The 21,136-nt window shown below is 43.4% G+C and overlaps 1 protein-coding gene across 5 annotated transcripts in view; it reads left to right on the top strand.

Moving 5' to 3' along the window:
* Window positions 1-21,136, top strand: part of CYTH3 (cytohesin 3) — a 102,981-nt gene that overhangs the window by 69,857 nt on the left and 11,988 nt on the right. For 4 of the 5 annotated variants that reach the window (XR_004647494.1, XM_034784227.1, XM_034784228.1 and 1 more), the window contains 4 exons: window positions 4,546-4,626; window positions 8,527-8,639; window positions 9,635-9,783; window positions 15,184-15,296. Coding sequence is in view for 4 of the 5 variants with exons in the window: in XM_034784227.1 (XP_034640118.1) it covers window positions 4,546-4,626; window positions 8,527-8,639; window positions 9,635-9,783; window positions 15,184-15,296 (456 nt within the window). In the remaining variant the exon portion in view is untranslated. The remainder of the gene's footprint in view (window positions 1-4,545; window positions 4,627-8,526; window positions 8,640-9,634; window positions 9,784-15,183; window positions 15,297-21,136) is intronic. The other variant, XM_034784226.1, reaches the window with a different exon arrangement.

Here is a 21,136-nt window from a genome sequence, read left to right as displayed (position 1 = left end):
GACGAGCTTCTCCGATTTCAGTGCGGAGTACTTTGGTGTCGCTGCAAAGTACTCCCACGGCAATGAGCTCTTCCTGGCGCTGTTCTCCATCTCCGGTGTGGAGGAAGAAGCATAAGAAGCAGTGGGCCGAGAGAGAAGCAAGGAGAAGGCAGTTGAGTGAGACCCAGGCCTGGCCACTCTTCTGCCCCTGGACCCATGTCGGCACCATCAACTCTGCTGAGGGCGTTAAGCCTGGTGCAGGGTTCTCTGCTGAGACCAGGAGACCACTACGGTGCCTGTGGACTGACAGTATCATTGACTCCAGAGGCTTTTCAGGTGGCTAGGGACCTTCTCTCTCTCTCTCGGTCCCACCAAGGCCAATGGGACACCTACCAGCTCCGGCGTCCGGAAGCAGGAGGGAACAGGGGATCCCAGTGTCCCGATCTCCAGGACACCACCAGTCCCTGGAGCCTGTCACTGTATGGAGGCGGAAGCGGGTACCGCTCCCCCGTGGTTGCCAAGAGAAGAATCCTGGGGAGATAGGACTTTTATCTATGGGACTCCCTGAATAAATGCAAAGATTCCCTGCCCCAAGAGTCCAGCACCTCTCTCCAGGTGGCTCTGGACGCTGTCGACTCAGTGGCCCAGACCATGGCCTCTGCAGTCACCTTGAGGTGCTGTTCCTGGCTTCAAGGGCCACTCTGTTTCTTAGGCCTGTACACTCTGTCTGCTTCCAGAAAGGACTTTAGGCCCCAGCAGTCTCCTTGGTTCTTGGTGCCTCCAAGAAAAGAGAGGGGTTATAGATGGTACCAACCACTTCCACCCAACTCAGCCTCCCAGTGGGGGTCTCAGAGATACTCTGGTGGACCCAAGCTGGCCTTTTGAAGGTGCACCCGAGGGCGCTGTACGCATCACTGTTTCAAATCCGCCTCCCCTTTTATTTTCGGACTGTCTATCTCTTCAGCCTGGCATGGTCATTCATAACATCAGACTGTTGGGTCCTCAACATGGTGACAGCTGGTTATACCCTGCGGCTTCTACTCACCTCTCTCCCACTTCCCCTCACTCTCCCTTTTCAGGACCCCTTATCATGAGTATCTCCTCGTCCAAGAAGTGCAATCCTTCCTACTGATAGGGGCTGTGGAGCAAGTTCTTCAAGACTTGAGAGGGAAGGGATTCTACTCCCAGTACTTCCTAATCCCAAAGCCCAAAGGGGGCCTCCGGCCTATCTTGGACCAGCATCACCTCAATAGATACCTTAATGAATTGAGGTTCCACATGGTCTCCCTTGCTTCCATCATTTCCTCCTGGACCCAAGAGACCGGTACACTGCCCTTGACTTAAAGGAGACATATTTTCACATTTCTATCTTCCGTGGCCACAGAAGATTTCTCAGGTTTATAGTGGGTCAGCGCCACTTTCAATTCACTGCCTTCCCCTTTGGTCTATTGGCAGCCCCACGGGTATTAACAAAGTGAATGGCGGTTGTAGCAGCCTTAGTCAGGCAGCAAATGGTACAAATCTACCTGTACCTTGATGACTGGCTGATCAAAGGTCGGTCACAGGCTCGAGTACAGAACAGTATTAGCACAGTCCAAGTCACCTTCAGGACACTGGGCCTGCTGATAAACAAGCAGAAGTCAATTCTTGTCCCGGTTCAGAGAATAGAATTTATCAGGGCGGTGCTCGACTCGATCCAAGCCAGGCTTTCCTGCTGGAAGCCCGTTTCCAGGCCAAGTCAGACCTGATATCCAAAGTCATGGTCCACCCAATCGCAACAGCTCGGGGTGTGCCTCAGGCTACTGGGTCACATGGTGGCTTGTACTTACATGGTTCAATACGTGACTCAGACCCCTCCAGATGTGGCTAGCATCAGTTTATTCCCTGAGCAAACACCACTTGAACTCAGTGCTCACAGGCCCTCGCCTCCCTGCACTGGTGGAAAGACCCCAGGTCGGCAATGATGGGGGTGCCCTTTGTTACCCCACAACCATCAGTATCCTTAGTCTCAGATGCGTCAGACTTAGGGTGGGGAGCCCACCTCAACAACCTCAGGGCCTTCGATCCCAGGAAGAACTCCCGCTGCACATAAACATCAGGGAGCTCAGGGCGGTTCGCTTAGCATGCCAACTGTTCCTTCCCCAGATCTCAGGCACGGTGGTACAAGTCCTGGCAGACAATACAGTGGCCATATTCTATAGCAATAAGCAAGGAAGGGCTCCATCCTTGGCCCTGTGTCAGGAGGCTGTCCACCTATGGGACTTCTGTGTGAGACACTCCATCTCAAGGCGTCACATCTCTCGGGAGTCTGGAATGTATTGGTGGATCACTTCAGCTGATCCTTCTCCTCTCACCACGTGTCGTCCCTTCACCCAGAGGTCACCAGGTTCATCTTCCAAAAGTGGGGGGCCTCCCCAGGTGAACCTGCTCGCCAACAGGCAGAACAGAAAATGTCAGCAGTCTTGTTTGCTGCGTGGGCACAGCTTAGGCTCCCTCTCGGATGCCTCCCTGCTCTTGTGGGCTGGCCACCTACTGTACGCTTTTCGCCTGATTTCCTTGGTTCACAAGGTTCTTCTAAAAGTCAAACTGGACAAGGTAAGAGTTACCTTGAGAGCACCAGCATGGCTGTGCCAGCATTGGTTCAGCATGCTCCTGGACCTCTCGGTGGCAGCTCCACTCTCTCCTGCTCCGTCTGCATCTGATTTCACAAGACCATAGCCGGTTACTTCATCTGAATCTCGCCTCCCTGCATCTAACTGCTGTATGGCTGAACCCTGAAGAACAACCCTGCTTGGAACAGGTTTGGCAGGTCTTGCTAAGTTGTAGAAAGCCTTCCGCCAAGGCTACCTACTTGGGCAAGTGGAAATGTTTTGCTTTTTGGGCTTCCGAATGTGATCTCTTTCCATCTCGATCTTCCCTTCAGTCTATCTTGGACTATTTGCTCCACTTAAAACAGCAGGACCTGGCTCTCTCATCTGTTAAGGTACAGGAAATAACGGTCTGATTTCTCAAGGGCTTGGAAAGACTGTATCCTCAAGTTTGCAAACCAACTCCTCCCCCCCATGGCACTTAAACCTGGTCCTGTCAAAGCTCATGGGGCCTCCCCTGTCAAGCCGTTAGTAGCCCTGCTGCTTCTATTCAGGCTTGCTGCAAGTAAGTGAATATCCCACCTCCATTGTAATCGTTCGTTCCACGAGAGTCCAAGTTTCGTCAACAGCATTTCTCGTGCTGGTCTCAATCCAGGACATCTGCAGAGCTGCGACCTAATCTTCGGTGCATACCTTTGCGTCCCACTATGCCATCATCCAGCAGGCCTGAGACAGTGCCAGTTTCAGAAGAGCAGTGTAGCAATCAACATGTCTGTAAACTCCGAGCCCACCTCCTGGGGTACTGACTGTGAGTCACCTAGCATGGAATGGACATGAGCAAGCACTTGAAGAAGAAAAAACTGTTACTAACCTTCTGTAACTGTTGTTCTTTGAGATGTGTTGCTCATGTCCATTCCATGACCACCCTCCTACCCCTCTGTCAGAGTCAATGGCAAGTAGGAATTGAGATGGTGCAGGGCCAGTGGAGCCCCTTATATCGACGTATAAGCATGTGGCTCAAGAGGGTGTTTGAGCCAGCCCAATGGATACCACAAAGGGGAAAATCTCCGGCAATGGTGCATGCGGCACGCACACACCTAGCATGGAAGGGACATGAGCAATGCATCTCGAAGAACAAGAGTTATGGAAGGTTAGTAACTATAGGTGCTGAATTCGTGGGTGCTTGGTGCTTAGCACCCACTGGCAGCCAGCTCCCCTCTCCCTCCCCCAGCGCCTCCCGCCCGATGGGATCACCTGTTCCGCGACGTGCGGGAGGGGGAGGAGTAGGAACTGGGCGCGCTTGGGGGAGGGGGCAGAACTGGGTGGGAAGAGGCGGGGTGGGGCCTTGGGGGAAGGGGTGGAGTGGAGGCCTGGCCTGGGATGGAGCAGGGGCGGGGTGTGGGGCTGAGCAGGGGTTGAGCACCCCCAGGGAAAAGAGGAAGCCGGCGCCTGTGTTAGTAACCGTTTTTTCTCTGGGAATATTGCTGTAAGAAGTTACAAAATAGCATTTCGGCAAAGGATTATAGCTGAACATATACAAGATACCATGAAACTCTCTTGTCTTTCCATTCATTTATCCAGACTGCTTGAGGTTCCCATTTCAAGACAGGTGCAACAATAACTGTTGAACAAAGAGAATGAGTCATTTTGAAGATCATTTAGATAAAGAGTTAAAATCAATGTAGAGTGACAGGCTCTTGCCAGCTCCTGTTTTTAATGGCAGCAGCAGCACTTTCTAGTCCTACTAGGTTAAATTTCATTTTAGCAAAACTGGGAGAAGAATCTTGCACTTAAAATATCCCAAAGCTAAATATGTGTTAGAAATATTAATGATGGCTTCATTTGATTAACGATGGATTCTATTTGCCTGGTTAGTTTCTTACTTTCTTTCTATCTTTTGCATTAATAGGAAGCAGTTCTTTAAGTTTATGGTTTGGTGTAGTAATTCTCTATTGTCATTTTGGTTTTTTGCCCTCAGAGATGAATTTAATATTAAAGTTCTTCAGGCTTTTGTTGAACTCCATGAGTTTGCTGATCTCAATCTTGTACAAGCCTTAAGGTGAGTGCATTATAATTGTCTTTATCAAACTTCATATTTAATTAAATCTAAGTATATAGATGATGATGATTCACTCAAGCAGCTGATCTTTGACTTGAATGTATGATTTACTTTGTATCTTGTTAGTAAACAAATCTTCGTTTCACTCTTTTTTGCTTGTTTGCATATACATTGCCTTTGAACTCTTAATACGTGAAATTAATGATTTCACACAAATGCAAAGAGCCAAAGACCAGTTTCAGATGAACATAAGAATGGCCATACTGGATCAGACCAAAGGTCCATCTAGCCCAGTTTCCTGTCTTCTGACTGTGGCCAATGCCAGATGCCCCAGAGGGAATGAACAGAACAGGTAATCATCAAGTGATCCATCCCCTGTTGCCCATTCCCAGCTTCTGGCAAACAGAGGCTAGGGACACTATCCCTACCCATCCTGGCTAATAGCCATTGATGGACCTATCCTTCATGAAATGATGCTTGATGTGCCTGCCAAATAGCTCACATGTGCAAATTTTCTGAGATAAGCAAAAAAGTCCCTGACTCTGAATTGGTGATTAGATTCCATTGTAAAGAGAATATTGTCAAAGCAAAGTATTGCTTCTACTTTTCCCCATCGCTTCCTTCCCACCACCTCAGAATTAAATTCTTATCATATTTATTCTTGTTAAGTAAATAATAGACTTCTTATTTTTCACAGGTTGGCAGCAGATAGATTAAAATATGTAGTGCTTGAATTTGGTTGTTAACCTGGTGTAAATCCAGATTAATTTCAATGAATTGCCAGGGTTTAGAGAGTGCTGTCAAATTTGTAGCCAGAGGGGGCTCCCACCCCAAAACAGACAGGTTAAAATGTTGATATGGTCTTTCCTACACATGCTACATTCTCATGTGGTGCGTCATAAGAGCAGCTTTGTGCTGACTAAGGCTTGTAGTGGTGATAACTTGAGCTGCCTGAGGAATCAGGAGGTTTCCTCTGACTCCATGGTTCTGTCTGGAATACACAATACTTCCATCTCCTGCCTCTTAATAGCAAACCTCAATCCACTCTTCCACAGGCTGCTGCTGTTAATTATTTTATTATAGTAGCTCCCAAAATCCTCAATCAGGATTGGGCCCCATTGTGTTGGGAGGTGTACAAACATAGTTTAAAAAAAAAACCTACAGAATTTATAATCTGAAGACAAGATGCAACAGCTGGGTGTAGCACACAGAATAAAATGTGGCAAAGGGGAAGGTACTGTAGAAAGGAACACCTGGTTAATAAATGGCCTAGCAATGTGAATGTGGACATGGCTTTTTTTAAAAGATGCAAATGAATAAGCGATTTTTAACTCTCTCCAGAAGTGCACCATTTGCAGTTATTTCCTACTGCTTTCCCCTACCATATCCAGCTGTTCGGGCAGAGCAGTTTGGGACTTGTGGGAAGGAGACAAGCTTTGTACTTAGGACCGGTCAAATAGTTTTTCAGGGGGACCCACCTTTGCTTGGTCTAATTGCCAATGGAGAGACAGCAATGTAAATCCCGAGTAATTGAGAGCAGAAGTTTCCCAGAGAATGAAAATTCAGTTTAGATGCTATACAGGGAATGCAAACATTTATGTTTTATCATATAGGACTGTGGGGAGTACAGTGACTTATCTATATATGCAGTATTCTTTTCACTTGAGTTTTCACAAATCTTGAATTTTATAGGTAAAACTGAAAGGCTGTGGAAGATACTAAAATTGACCAATATTGATTTATTGCAGCAAAACTTCAGTTATGTTGTACCAAATCCATAAAGTTATCAAACCAAACACAAACAAATGAACAAACAAACAACAAAACAACTATAGGACAATATGGTTTAGGAAGCTGCTTGATTTCATGCATCCTTTACCTAAAATGTTCTCTCTTATTTTATATTTGTCTGGCAAGCTTTCGCTTTCAGTTGGTTTCTGCACCTAAAATATGCTGTAAGTTCATTTAGTACTAGAGCTGTGTGAAGAATTTAAAGATTTTGAAATTTAGCCTCATTCCAAATTGCAGTGAAAACCAAAAATTTAAAAATTCTCCAAAGGAAAATTCCTTTTAAAGATTTTTTTTCAGAGTGTTCAAAATGCTTCATTTAGACAAATTGAAAGGTTTATTTTGATTTTGACTCTTTGACATTGTCAGGACTTCTTCCTGTTTTTGTTTTGTTTTTGTAAACAAAATTTGTGCAAAATTGGTTTGATTTCATGAAGCATTTTGACAAAAATGCATATTTCAACAAAATATGGCTCCATCCAAGTTTCTCAGACCAGCTCTCTTTAGAACACGTGGCAAATGTTGGATTGCTGGTTCTGAGATGAAATTTCTTCATTTCATGCACTGAAGAGGTGCAGCATATAGGTAGTGCTAGTTCACCCAGTCAACTCTGCATTCTCTCTGAGACTGCCAGTAAAGGGCCATTTGTGTTCAGATATATGTCCACCAGGAATGAGCTTTCAACCATTAAAATTAATTTCATTTATGCTACCAAACTGTAATCTTAGGCAACTTCTTTCAGTCACTGCTGATCTGGAGTGGTTTAGAACTGGCAGCTTGGATATGAAAGGTTCTGTGACCCATTACAAATGTCCTAAGATACTCTGTTTTGCTTGCAAATATTTTTGGTCTTCACTTTCATGAATTGGGAAGCTTAATGTTTAAAATGTCAACAGGGCATCCCTCCTGAAAGGAGATTCAGTCTCTATACAGAAGTGTTGTAAAAATCAGTCACTGGAAGTGTTTTTTAGACTGGCACTTTTTTGTACCTAATCCTTGGTTTCTTTTTTGATATCATTATCTTATGGACATGGATCTCGTATTTACTTTCTGTTTTAAGAACGTAAAATTGTTTCAGCTGGCCAGCTTCAAAGAAGTAAAGCCACAAACAAGAGGCTGTGCTGTCTGCCCTAATTTTGCCTTACAGTTGTAGCTTTGATGGTTGGACTTAAAAACATGAATAATAATTCCTAAACTGATATGCCAACAGGAAGTGTGAAAAACATTTTATGTGGTATAGCATTTGAGAACATCACTTTCCTATAAACTCTGTGTTAATGCCAATATTGCTGTTCTATACTATTTTGGATCTTATTTTAATGACCATTTGTAATCTACAGTTCTTTTAATTTTAGATCAGTTCTTGCAATCATTTTGCTTAACATTTTATTGCAGCTTTATATCCCTGTCAGTTCGATATTTTTTTTTTTTTTAAGGGCAATCCAAGAAGAAGGCAAAACCTACTTTTATTTCATACTTGTAATAGGAACACTTTATTTCCTATATCTGAATTTAAATCCCATTGCAGTGATATTGAGAGGTCACATTTCCTTTTTAAGATCTGGCCATGATCGCGTCGTCTGTCCCTTATCCATCCCAGTCAAGAAGGGCTCTCGCTATCCCAAGCATTGACTCATTATGTCTGGTTGGTTCAAATGAAGATATTGGGTTTTAGTCCACCTTTTTTGGTTCTAGGCTATTGTGTATAATACAGCCCTCTTTTCCTTTCAACAAAGTCCTGAGAAGAATATGCTCCTTTTAGCAGTGAAGAAGCACTGTGGTACAGCTAGTTAGAAAGCATGGTCTCCTATGTATTTCCCGCTTCTGACAACATGGAAAAGGAGAGAATTGCAAAATTTGTACCAGAATATGTGGTCTTGCCAGAATACGTTGTGTTATCTGTGAGCATGCATTGCTGTTGGCTGAGTGCTGAGTTAAATATTTTCTAATTGTTTATGAGTTAAATTTTGAGATTTGTTTTAAAATAACTTCTCATTTTATTTACAAATTACTAATTTCTGCTTAGAAGCTGATTATTGCCAATATATGTCTAATGTATAAATATTGGAATGGATCTTATTTTACTGAAGTGTTTATACTTCCCTTTTATAGGCAATTCCTGTGGAGTTTCAGACTTCCAGGAGAGGCTCAGAAAATTGACCGTATGATGGAAGCTTTTGCTTCACGCTATTGCCTTTGTAACCCTGGAGTCTTTCAGTCTACAGGTTAGTCATGATACATTTTCTATCAGAATCACCTTAGTATATAATTTATCAGATCATGTGTTAAACTGTCTTGAATTCAAAGAGAAGGCTGCAAACTTGGAAGTCCAGCCTAAGACAATATGTGAAATGAAAAACAAGAACGTTCTGAGGTGTGGGCAAAACAAAGAGCCTAATCCTGCACTACTTCTTATTTCTAAGTAAGAGGTGCAAGATTGGATCAAAAACATCTTTCTTCCTAGCAGTGTTAAAACAATGGTTTAAATAAACTATTAATAAAGTGCAACATATCATACAAACTGAAAGGTAGAAGATGCTACAGCAAAATGCTGCTGCATCAAAATAAGCAATATTTCTGAGATTATTTTTGGGGACCAGTTTCTGCAAATGCCAGAATGTAATGCCTCATCACCGATGTCTGAAGTATAAATGCAAAAGTAAAACACGTTAAAAATAAAACTGAAGGGACTAACGTTAGGAGAACCACTTGGCCAAAAAAAAAAAAAAGAGGGGAAAATAACCGAACATTTAAACCTGGACTCTTTAAAACAGATTTACAAACCCAGTGCAGTGTTGAAGGAGCAAGGGGGGTGGGGTGGGAGTAGAGTAACCTGGAGCAAATATGTTTGAAGATGAAATGTGCACAAATAACCTACAGGTTTGTGTCACAAAAAGCAAATACAAACTCTCAGCTGATGGATGGCATGTTTGAATGTTAACAGGTCCAGTGTTTAGAGGGAGCGTTCAAAAGTTTTCCCCCAGTCTGAATCCTTAGGTCATTTTTCTCTTTTTAGAAAATATATATATGTCCATTGCCATGGTTCAGACCAAAGAACTCAAGACTTACTCTTGTATGTAGGGTTTTGTTGATTTTTTGGGGGGGGAGGTGGGGACACACATAATTCCTTTACTTTGCTATTCAGAACTTCCTGGGGTTTCTTTTACAGGCTACTGTATATACAGTACACAGCAATAATTCCTTTTCAATGTTATTTCAGATACATGCTATGTGCTATCATTTGCAATCATTATGTTAAATACTAGTCTACACAACCATAATGTAAGAGATAAACCAACAGTGGAGCGGTTTATATCTATGAATCGTGGCATTAATGAAGGTGGGGACCTTCCAGAAGAACTGCTACGGGTAAGTCGCATTAAGATGACCAAGTGGAACCTTGTGGTTTTTGAACTGGGGCTTAGAAGCAAGTGCAACGATTCTCTGACCAATCTGTCAATTAGTGTCTCAAGATCATTTTGTCAGGTTTCAGAGTAGCAGCCGTGTTAGTCTGTATCTGCAAAAAGAACAGGAGTACTTGTGGCACCTTAGAGACTAACAAATTTATTAGAGCATAAGCTTTCGTGGACTACAGCCCACTTCTTCGGATGCATCCGAAAGCTTATGCTCTAATAAATTTGTTAGTCTCTAAGGTGCCACAAGTACTCCTGTTTTTTTTGAAGATCATTTTGTGTGATGCAGCTTTGACAACCAAGTACCATGAGCTTGCGACATACCTCTGCCTCTTGAGGGACTGCCTGGTCTACACTACGACTTTAATTCGGATTTATCAGCTTTAATTCGAATTAACCCTGCAACCGTCCACACAATGACGCTATTTATTTCGATGTAAAGGGCCCTTTAAATCGATTTCTGTACTCCACCCCGACGAGCGGAGTAGTGCCAAAATCGATTTTAGCAATTCGAATTAGGGTTAGTGTGGCCGCAATTCGATGGTATTTGCCTCCGGGAGCTATCCCACAGTGCACATTGTGACCGCTCTGGACAGCAATCTAAACTCGGATGCACTGGCCAGGTAGACAGGAAAAGCCCCGCGAACATTTGAATTCCATTTCCTGTTTGCCCAGCGTGGAGAGCACAGGTGAGCACAGATAGCTCATCAGCACAGGTAACCATGCAGGCTGATAATCGAAAAAGAGCACCAGCATGGACCGTGAGGGAGGTACTGGATCTGATCGCTGTATGGGGAGAGGATTCAGTGCTTGCAGAACTTCGTTCTAAAAGACGAAATGCAAAAACTTTTGAAAAAATCTCCAAGGGCATGATGGAGAGAGGCCACAATAGGGACTCAGATCAGTGCCGTGTGAAAGTCAAGGAGCTCAGACAAGCCTATCAAAAAACAAAGGAGGCAAACGGTCGCTCCGGGTCAGAGCCGCGGACATGCCGCTTCTACGCCGAGCTGCATGCAATTCTAGGGGGGGCTGCCACCACTACCCCACCTGTGATCGTGGATTCTGGGTCGGGGATAGTCTCATCAGCGACGCCTGAGGATTCTGCCGATGGGGGAGAGGAGGAGGAGGAGGATGAGGATGAGCTTGCAGAGAGCACACAGCACTCCATTCTCCCCAACAGCCAGGATCTTTTTCTCACCCTGACTGAAGTACCCTCCCAAGCCTCCCAAGCCAGTACCCAAGACTCTGACCCCATGGAAGGGACCTCAGGTGAGTTTACCTTTTAAAATATAAAACTTGTTTTAAAAGCAAACGGTTTTTAATGATTACTTTGCCTGACTTTGCATTCGCGGTCAGTTCAGCTACTGGAAAAGTCTGTAGCTACTGGAAAAGTCTGTTAACGTGTCTGGGGATGGAGCGGAAATCCTCCAGGGACATCTCCATGAAGCTCTCCTGGAGGTACTCCGAAAGCCTTGCCAGAAGGTTTCTGGGCAGTGCATCCTTATTCCCTCCTCCATGGTAGGACACTTGACCACGCCATGCTTGCAGCAAGTAATCTGGTATCATTGCCTGACAAAGCCTGGCAGCGTATGGTCCCGGTGTTTGCTGGCATTCAAGCAACATCCGTTCTTTATCTTGTTGTGTAATCCTCAGGAGAGTGATATCACTCCTGGTAACCTGGTTGAAATACGGGAACTTAATTAAGGGGGCAGAGGTGGCCGTTCCTACTGGGCTGTTTGCCTGTGGTGGAAAATAAATCCTTCCCTGCAGTTAGCCAAGCGCAGATGGGAAATTGGCCCTGAGTTTTTCGCGTTTGGCTAGCAGGGATCTTCCCTGTTACCAGCCACGCGGTGGGGGGAGGGGTACCGTGATCATCCCAGAGAATTCATGGCGGGAGGGGGGCGGCGGGGGGGGGGGTTAGTTTGGTGCCTGCAGGGATCTTCCCTGATACCAGCCACGCGGTGGGGGGGAGGGGTACAGCGATCATCCCAGAGAATTCATGGAGAGAGGGGGGGTGGTTAGTTTGTTTTCTGGTGCTGCTGAATGTTAACAGAAAAACTGCAGCACTCTACAAGCTATGCTTGGTATGTGGGAAAGGAGGGCGCAGAAGCTGTAAGACAATGGCTTACCATGGCCGCATGCAAGCCGAATTCTGTTGCCCAGACCTGTGATCTCTAGCAGCAAAGCCACAGGCACTCAGCATTAAGAGGCAAAATGCGACCTTGCACAGAAATCACATGTGCTATGTAATGTGAATAGTGTTGGTCACCGTGAAAGAGTATAAGCATTGTTCTGCAAAATGTAGCTTTTTAAAAAATTCTCTCTTTTTTTCCCTCCCTACAGCAGCTGCAAATTCCTCAAGTCTCCCTCCTCCATCCCGAAGGTTATCACAGATAAGGCGTCGTAAGAAGAGAATGCGAGACGAGATGTTTTCTGAAATTATGGAATCCAGCCGCAGTGACAGAGCTCATCTGAATGAGTGGAAGGAAACAGTTTCAAAGTATAGGAAAGAAGTCAGTGAACGTGAGGACAGGAGGGACCAATGTGAGGAGAGGAGGGACGCTCGAGATGAGAGGTGGCGGCAGGAAGACCAGAGGATGAAGGATGCAACGCTGGGGCTGCTGCGTGAGCAAACAGACATGCTCCGGCGTCTGGTGGAGGTTCAGGAACGGCTGCTGGAAAACAGACTGCCGCTTCAGCCCCTGTTCCACCCTCCCCATGTTCCGTATCCTCCTCACCCAGACATGTAAGAACGCGGGGGGGGAGGCTCCGTACACCTTCCCATTCCACCCCAGTAGACAGCCCAAGCAAAAGGCTGTCATTTTTTTAACCTTTTCTTTGTGGCTTTTTCCTTCCCAGCAATCCTCCTCCCAAATACCACCCGGGTTCCCTCCCTCTTTTTCTAATCTATTAATAAAGAATAAATGATTTTTAAATGATAGTGACTTTATTTGGTTTGAAAGAAAGCTGGGGGAAGGGGCAGGGTGGGTTCCTTACAGAAAATCAGTCAATAAAGGGGGCGGGTTTTCATGAAGGAGAAACAAACAGATATTTCACACTGTAGCCTGGCCAGCCATGAAACTGGTTTTTAAAGCTTCTCTGATGCACAGCGCTTCATGGTGTGCTCTTCTAATCGCCCTGGTGTCTGGCTGCGCGTAATCAGCAGCCAGGCGATTTGCCTCAGCCTCCCACCCCGCCATAAAGGTCTCCCCCTTACTTTCACAGAGATTGTGGAGCACACAGCAAGCAGAAATAACAATGGGGAGATTTCTTTGGCTGAGGTCAGAGCGAGTCAATAATGATCTCCAGCAACCTTTTAAACGGCCAAATGCACATTCTACCATCATTCTGCACTTGCTTAGCCTGTAGTTAAACAGCTCCTGACTCCTGTCCAGGCTGCCTGTGTATGGCTTCATAAGCCATGGCATTAAGGGGTAGGCTGGGTCCCCAAGAATAACTATTGGCATTTCAACATCCCCAACGGTTATTTTCTGGTCCGGAAAGTAAGTCCCTTGCTGCAGCCCTTTAAACAGAGTAGTGTTCCTGAAGACGCGAGCGTCATGAACCCTTCCCGCCCAGCCCGCGTTGATGTTGGTGAAACGTCCCTTGTGATCCACAAGTGCTTGCAGCACCATTGAAAAGTACCCCTTGCGGTTTATGTACTCGGTGGCTTGGTGCTCCGGTGCCAAGATAGGGATATGGGTTCCGTCTATTGCCCCACCACAGTTAGGGAATCCCATTGCAGCAAAGCCATCCACTATGGCCTGCACATTTCCCAGAGTCACTAACTTTCGTAGCAGCACCTGAGTGATTGCTTTGGCTACTTGCATCACAGCAGCCCCCACAGTAGATTTGCCCACTCCAAATTGATTCCCGACTGACCGGTAGCTGTCTGGCGTTGCAAGCTTCCACAGGGCTATCGCCACGCGCTTCTCAACTGTGAGGGCTGCTCTCATCTTGGTATTCTGGCGTTTCAGGGCAGGGGACAGCAAGTCACAAAGTTCCATGAAAGTGCCCTTACGCATGCGAAAGTTCCGCAGCCACTGGGAATCGTCCCAGACCTGCAACACTATGCGGTCCCACCAGTCTGTGCTTGTTTCCCTTGCCCAGAATCGGCGTTCCATGGATAGAATCTGCCCCATTAACAATATGATCTCCAAAGCACCGGGGCCTGTGGTTTCACTGAATTCTGTATCCGTGTCCGTGTCCATGTCCTCATCATGCTTGTCGCTGCGCTGCCGCCGCCGCTGCCTCCTCGCCTTGTTTTTCTGGTCCTGGCTGAGCATAAACTCCACGAGAACGCGCGAGGTGTTTACAATATTCATGACTGCTGTCTTGAGCTCAGCGGGCTCCATGCTTGCCGTGGTATGGAGTCTGCAGTGTTCACCCACCCAGGAAAAAAGGCGCGAAAATGGTTGTCTGCCGTCCGTTGCTTTCATGCAGGGAGGGAGGGAGGAAGGAGGTGAGGCTGTACCCAGAACCACCTGCGACGATGTTTTTTGTCCCATCAGGCACTGGGATCTTAACCCACAATCCCAATGGGCGCGGGAGACTGCGGGAACTATGGGATAGCTATGGGATTGCTACCCACAGTGCAACGGTGCAGAAATCGACGCTAGCCCCGGTACTTGGACGCACACCATCGAATTAATGTGCTTAGTGTGGCCGCATTCATTTCGACTTTATACAACCTGTTTTTCAAATCCGAATTATATAAATTCGGATTAATCCCGTAGTGTAGACATACCCTGAGAGGAAGAAACACCTTGCTTCACTCAACAAGCAACCTCTTTGGCTTTTTGAGCAATGTTGATTGGATATATCACTACAGCCAGTCTGTCTTGATTGGAATCTGCTCTATTCAACATAAGGTTGAGTGTGGGGAGAATAAAGGGGGGAAAACAGTAGAGATCACTGAGGATCCAAAGATGACCATCATAACATACTGTGGAAGAAAAGTAATGATACAAAGATGTCAAACATTTTATTGAGATGTTCAAGTTAGTGATGTCTAATATTTTTCAAAAACATTTTTTTTTAGTGAAGCTTGTATTGAAAAAAACTATTGAGAATATGAAAGCTCTGGAAAAAATGAGTGCCAAACTTCTTAAGAAAACTATTTCTTTACTGAGAAATACACAGGAAATCTTCAAAAGGGGACACTTATTTGCAAAGAAACTATATCTGCTTTTAACTTCCTTTATGTGTAGACTGTGGTGAATACTGCTTAGAGGAGGAATGGTTCCAGTTTCTCTGGGAGATGTTCCTAGTTCATTTGTATATAAGTAGTCAGAGAGAATGGAATCTCTTGGTTATCTGATGTACATGTTGCTGAATTTTTTTTGTTTTCTTCCAGAATTTGTATGAAAGTATTAAAAATGAGCCATTTAAAATTCCAGAAGATGACGGAAATGATCTAACACATACATTTTTTAATCCAGACAGAGAAGGTTGGCTACTGAAATTAGGTTAGTAGAAGAGCAATTTCTATAATACTTTGCTTTGTATGTGAGTGATGTGTACGCCGCTTTTCTTGCTAACTGCTTTGTTGTAAATCTAATAGGATTAAATTAGTAATAATTCCTGCTTAAAAACATATGATCTAAAAATCAATAAATCCTTTACACTGTTTTGTGTAATTGCTAATTCTGAGAAGTATAAAAAGGAGACGTAATCTTGTCACTTGAATTTTGAAGTGGAGTTTGATTTCTGGTACGTGAGAACTGAAACCTCAGCAGCAGAAAGGAAGCTCCATTTACTTTTTACAAATCCCAGTGACTGAAAAATAACAAATCTATGTGAAACCATTCCAGAAAACTGTACAATCACTTCAGCTCAGTTTTCTACACAAAAAGCAATGCATTTATTTTCAAATAGTTGTTTTTGTATGTCTTCATTTTTCCATATTATTTGTGTGTTTCTGTTGGTTTGGTTTTGGCTATGATTTTTAACGAGTGGTTTAAATGTGCCTTCTTGTTTTCCTTATGGCCTATGACCTATCACCTTTCTGTTCTGTGACTGGCTGTCTCTGCTTATTCTGCATTAGGAGGTACGTACCTGATGGCTTTCCAGCTCCCCCCCCCTTGTTCAGTTGCTCATTCTTTTTTTATTTTTCTTCTTCTTTGTTTGTTTCTTAAATCAAATTTATTGTAGCACTATGCTTCTCATGTAATGTCACTAACTTTAGCCCCAGTGGGACTTTACTTGTACATAATGTATGCTTGTACATTATGGTGTTAATAATTTACTATCTCCCCCCTTGAGATTCTTCTGCAAAATAAGACTATATACTTTGTAAAGCAACGCAATGATAGTTAGTGTTTCAGATTGCTTCACAGCATCCTTCAGACTCATGGAGGTATACAAATGAGAGGAGTACTTTTCGCAGCAGAGAAGTGCAGTTATCTTATAACACAAGTTCTAAAATATGTTTTGTTACTCGTATGAAAATTTTCTGTCAGAATGTTGAAAGGCTTATTTTAAACAAAATAGCCTATAGCTGAAATGTGCATGTAGTTACTCCATAATAACTTCCTTGTATGGGTTTTTTTGTATTTAGTTTATTTTAATTAAATATAAAAACCCCTCAGAGTTCAGGATTCTGAAATCTCGGGCAGTTTGTACCATGCTGGCACTGCAGCTCTAAGCTGCTCTGATTTTTTCGCAGACACTTTTGAAGTTGATGTGGCTTGCTTATCCATTTGAGTTTAATGAGGGAGCCAGCTGCAAAGGGTAGCCATTTTCCTGATTAGAACAGACTCTAAAACTTGGTTCTAGTTTTTTTAAATGTTCTTTGTTTTGTTTTAAAAGACTGATTTAAAGACCAAAATCTGCTCAATTTCAGAGCCAGATTCTGGCTGTTCTGGTATAAGAGGAACCTTGTGCCAGCTCAGAGGCAGCCAGGGTCCTGATGATCCCTGAGTGCAAGGTCAGTGGGAATTAAAGACCAGCCAGCAGCACTAGATAGAGGGGAGGTACACTGAAGGCAGAGCAAGGGCTCACCTCCATCCATGCTAGCTAGACTCTGGCACTGGCAGGAAATACAAGGATTGAGACACTCCCAGGGGCTGTTCCAGAGCTGTTCGAGAGCCTGGACCTGTGAATCCGTGACAGCTGGTTGTGGCACCCTTGGAAAAAAGATGTAACAATGATAGCTACTGCATGTGCTTCCCCAGCTTCTCTGTGCTCTGTAGGCAGAATGCCTCCAGCCACAACAGCTGGTGTGGTCTCGTATCATGCTGGTTTTATAGGAACTGATGTGAAAATGGCTGTGGATTGTAGATAGATGTATTAAATATTGATAGGAACTATTATGTAGCGATATCCATAGTCCATAAATTCACTCAGTTCAACTTTTTGCTTCTGCTTCTGTGCTAGTAACAACCAAGTGAACAGAAGAGTGTATGGGCACAAGTGCTTTGGCAGTATCCGTTTATTAAGAGTACATTCTAATAAGCTCAGCAATAGGGGCCACCTCCCAAAATATTGTAGCCTTGGGGGGAGAGCTATTAGGCACATCGCTAATTAGCTACTTCAGGACCCCATAGTTTCAGGTGTTAAGCACCTTCAATTTCCATTGACATCAATGGGAGTTGGGGGTGCTTGGCACCTCTTGCAATGGGGCCCTTAGAACACAATGCCCGGAGCAAGGGCTGCAGAGGGCCATTTAAAGTGGAGACCCCCATAAATTTGCCCTCCTTGCCTGACCCCTCTATTTCCCTCTGAGGTGCCTCCCCCACCAGCAGCCTGGCCCTCCTTCCCATGAGCCCTTATACACATTCCCTCCAATTTGAGTAAGTGGCATTGCAAGCTGTGTGTGGGGTTACACACCTATCAGGTTCGGCCTGGCCAAAAAGTGGTTGGGCCATTGCCTGTGTGCCCCCCCCCCCCCGCTCGCCCCCCCATATGTGGCCTTTGGCCGGAAGGCTTGCTGTGTGGTTGTCTCCATTACTTCATCTGCAGATGTTACGAACACTGCAAAATCCTCAAATACCCTCTTTGTGTTCCTAAGTAAAAAAGCAGAGCCTCTTCCTGTTGCTGTTTGAAGACATAAATGGCTTAACAGGCACAGTATTCATAGTTGAGACAATTTGAAAGATGACTTGAAGAGCTGATACATTATCCATTCAACAGTATGTGGCAGTGCTCACCTCAACTGAAAGGATTTCTTAAGACAAGACTTCAAGAACGAGAAATATTTTAGCACAAAAGCCATCCAGATAAGTCTGTTACCACTCAAAATATTAATATTACCTACAGTTTTTTAAAATCTAAAACTTTTGATGTTGTTTTTTAAATATATCCAAAAATCTACTTGCAAATACTACTGTGCAATAACTTTACCTTCACCAGTTGTGACTTTAATTTACAGTAGCTCCCTTTTTAAATTACTCCAAGGAGTAAAACTGTTATAACTGAATTGTATAAAATAGAAGATATTTATTTAATCAGACTCCTCTGCATGAAAAAGTGCTTTGAGAAATAGCCCAGAAGGGAAATAAATTTCTTAAAGGTGAAACATAAAGGTAAAAAAAAAACACGGGTGTTTTTCTTTAAATTAAAATAAAGATCTGGAATCAGCAACTATTTTTGGAGCTAAATATTTTATTTATTTTACTTTTAAAAATATTACCTTGCAAGAAAAGCGATTGGATGTGAGCATGTCAATGATGCCATGAGTATTTCTTATCCACTGTCAATCAGTGGGGAAGGACAAATTGAAGAATAGGGGTAAAGCATCAGCTGCAAAAGAAATAGTGAACAAAGAATGAGAGCTTTACGAAATTAGAGAAGCAAACGAATTTAAGAAAAATACAATAAATCAATAAAATCACCATTTATTTCTGGGGGCTCTACCTGTGGCTCCAGTGACACATGAACCAAGTAAAACCAAGCTTTCATCTAGATGTGCACACTAAACAAACAATCCTACCTAGTCCCAGTGATAAGAGCATGTATTAAACTGAAAGGTGCTGCTGTTGAAATGCCCACTGCACAAGGGTTAATTGGATAGGGAGGTGAAACATGTCAGTAATTTTCCTGTGAATTAGACTGTAAATATGTAACACCTACTGTTCCTTGAAGGACTGAGTTTCATCAGTAGACACAGAATAGTGCAGACAAATATTTTTGCTAAGTTAATGAGCTGTAGAGCCATGAATGCAGTTACCAGAAATAAACCTGGTGATTTTTTTTTTTTCTCTTTTATCCCTTCGATTTTCTCATTGCCAGGAATCTTGACCAACATATTAGTATGGTGTATGGGGATATTGTGACTCCCAATGTTAAAGTAGTGTTAAGTCACATTCTCTCTTAGCGCATTGTAGTATTCCTAAATTAGCGAGGCTCTGCCTAAAGAAGGATTTGAATATTCAAACATTCATTATCAAACTACTAAGGAGTCTTGATTCATATAATGAGTAGGAAAAAATGAAGATGATCAGTTGTGCTGTTATCTGCTTTACACTTGAAGATAGAAAGTATGTTTTCTGAAAAAATAAGAGATAACAGGAAGAAGCTACTGGTATATCAAGCTAGTGTTTCTGTTTTGCCTTGTTATAGTGTCTGCTTCCTTGTTTTCTTCACTTAGAACAACTGCTCACTTCACTGCTGTCTCCAGGAGCATGGATTTTCTTACGTTAGTATTTTTTGTAAAGTTTATCTGCCCAAAAACTCCAAGGTCTCCAAAGGCCAGTCTGGCTCTGAAACCATCCTAATAACATCATTAAAGTCCCTGGGCTGCAAAACACTGTTTTTCTGGGGGCTTGCCTGTAGAAAGCTGTTCAGAGGTGACTTTGTGTAAATAAGATCCTGCCAAATCTAAGTGCCAGAACTGGACTTCAAGAAGTAATGTTTTGATTTAGAACATTGGTGTGGATTCAACCAATGCATTTGTATAGAAGTATTCAGCTTGCTCTCTTAACTCACAAGATTGTATGCTTTCTAATGTGGTACAGTGAACATCTAAGTGGCAAGTGAAGTGGTTGAAGACTGGTGAATGCTAATCAAATATCCTTTGCAACAGCTCAAGACATTAGTATTTTGGGGACTGTTCTCAAAATTTTCGTAAGGATTAATTATGGACCAAATAAAGGAATTGTTGGTTCAAAGAGAACCCCTTCCCTCTCCAATTAAGAATTTAAAGCTGGACATGAACATTGAATGCCTGGGACATAATTCTTTTGTGCCAGGATGTGTGTGTGCTTTCCAAGAACAGCTTCTGTTGGCAAATAGCTGACCCAAAAGGTCTGGAACTAAAAAAAAGTTACAATTAATGTGGCTTGAATCATTTCCTTTTTCTGGTTAGAGGGAGAAAAATAGATACTTGGAAACAAATATATTATCCTGCTGACAGAAGAGAGAAATGACTTAAGCTGGACAGGTGACGATGAGTGGCAGAAGAAGCTGCTTCTACACGAGGATATCAAACAACTCACTGAGCATGTGTCGGGATTCTCCCTAGCCCACTCTGTACATGGTACTTGCCCCCAGCACAGCATTCTATAGAGGGTGCTACTTCTCTTCCCGGACTGGTGGCTAGGAAACTGGCTTGTGGGGCTCCTTTCCGTTGAATCATTCTCTTTATAGCTGATGTGATTTTAGTCTTATACAGTACAGTATTACTGGACACATTTATCTTGTGCGGGGAAACCCGTACTCATGCCCAATCCATTGTGTACTCTTCCAGGCACTAAATTAGCTTCTGAACCTTTGCATTTAACTGCACTGAAATTAATTAATCCAAAATCATTCTTAGTCTTTTTTTATGACAGTTTTAGCCAATTTCTAGTTCTCTAAATCTTCTTGACTGAGCTGGATGTGCTGAAATTGCTGTTTAAAAAAAATTTTTTTTACACCTGAAATACATAATTGTCTTATTCTGATGCTTGGGCAATTTTAAGACCCTTTAATATTTTTAATTAACTGTGATGGGTAAATTATTACTTACTTCTCCATCTTTTTTCCCCTATAAATTTTTTGTTTGTTTTCTGGTTTCCAGTTCCCTTTGAGATGAGAGAATTTCCTGTAATCTGATTATATAGGTGAAAAGGGCTGGTCTGTTGCATTTTTTTTCTCTTCTCTACATTCACTTGGTATAGAATTTCCTGATGATTCCCTTGGATTATCCATCTACTGGATCCTTTAAGCCTTTCTGCTCTCTGCTGCTTATTATTGGTGCTGTTCCTTTCATTTTACTTAATTAGCTTGGTCCTTGTGATGCACTTGTAGATTATATCTTAATCTGTTCTTTAAATACTTATGGTTTCACACTTTGTTTCCAGTCTCTCTTCTGACAATTTAATACCCTT

This window comes from Trachemys scripta, chromosome 10, assembly GCF_013100865.1.
Source record: "Trachemys scripta elegans isolate TJP31775 chromosome 10, CAS_Tse_1.0, whole genome shotgun sequence".
NCBI lineage: Eukaryota > Metazoa > Chordata > Testudines > Emydidae > Trachemys > Trachemys scripta.
The sequence above is the reverse complement of the archived record's forward strand: the minus strand, read 5'-3'. Positions and strand labels throughout refer to the sequence as shown.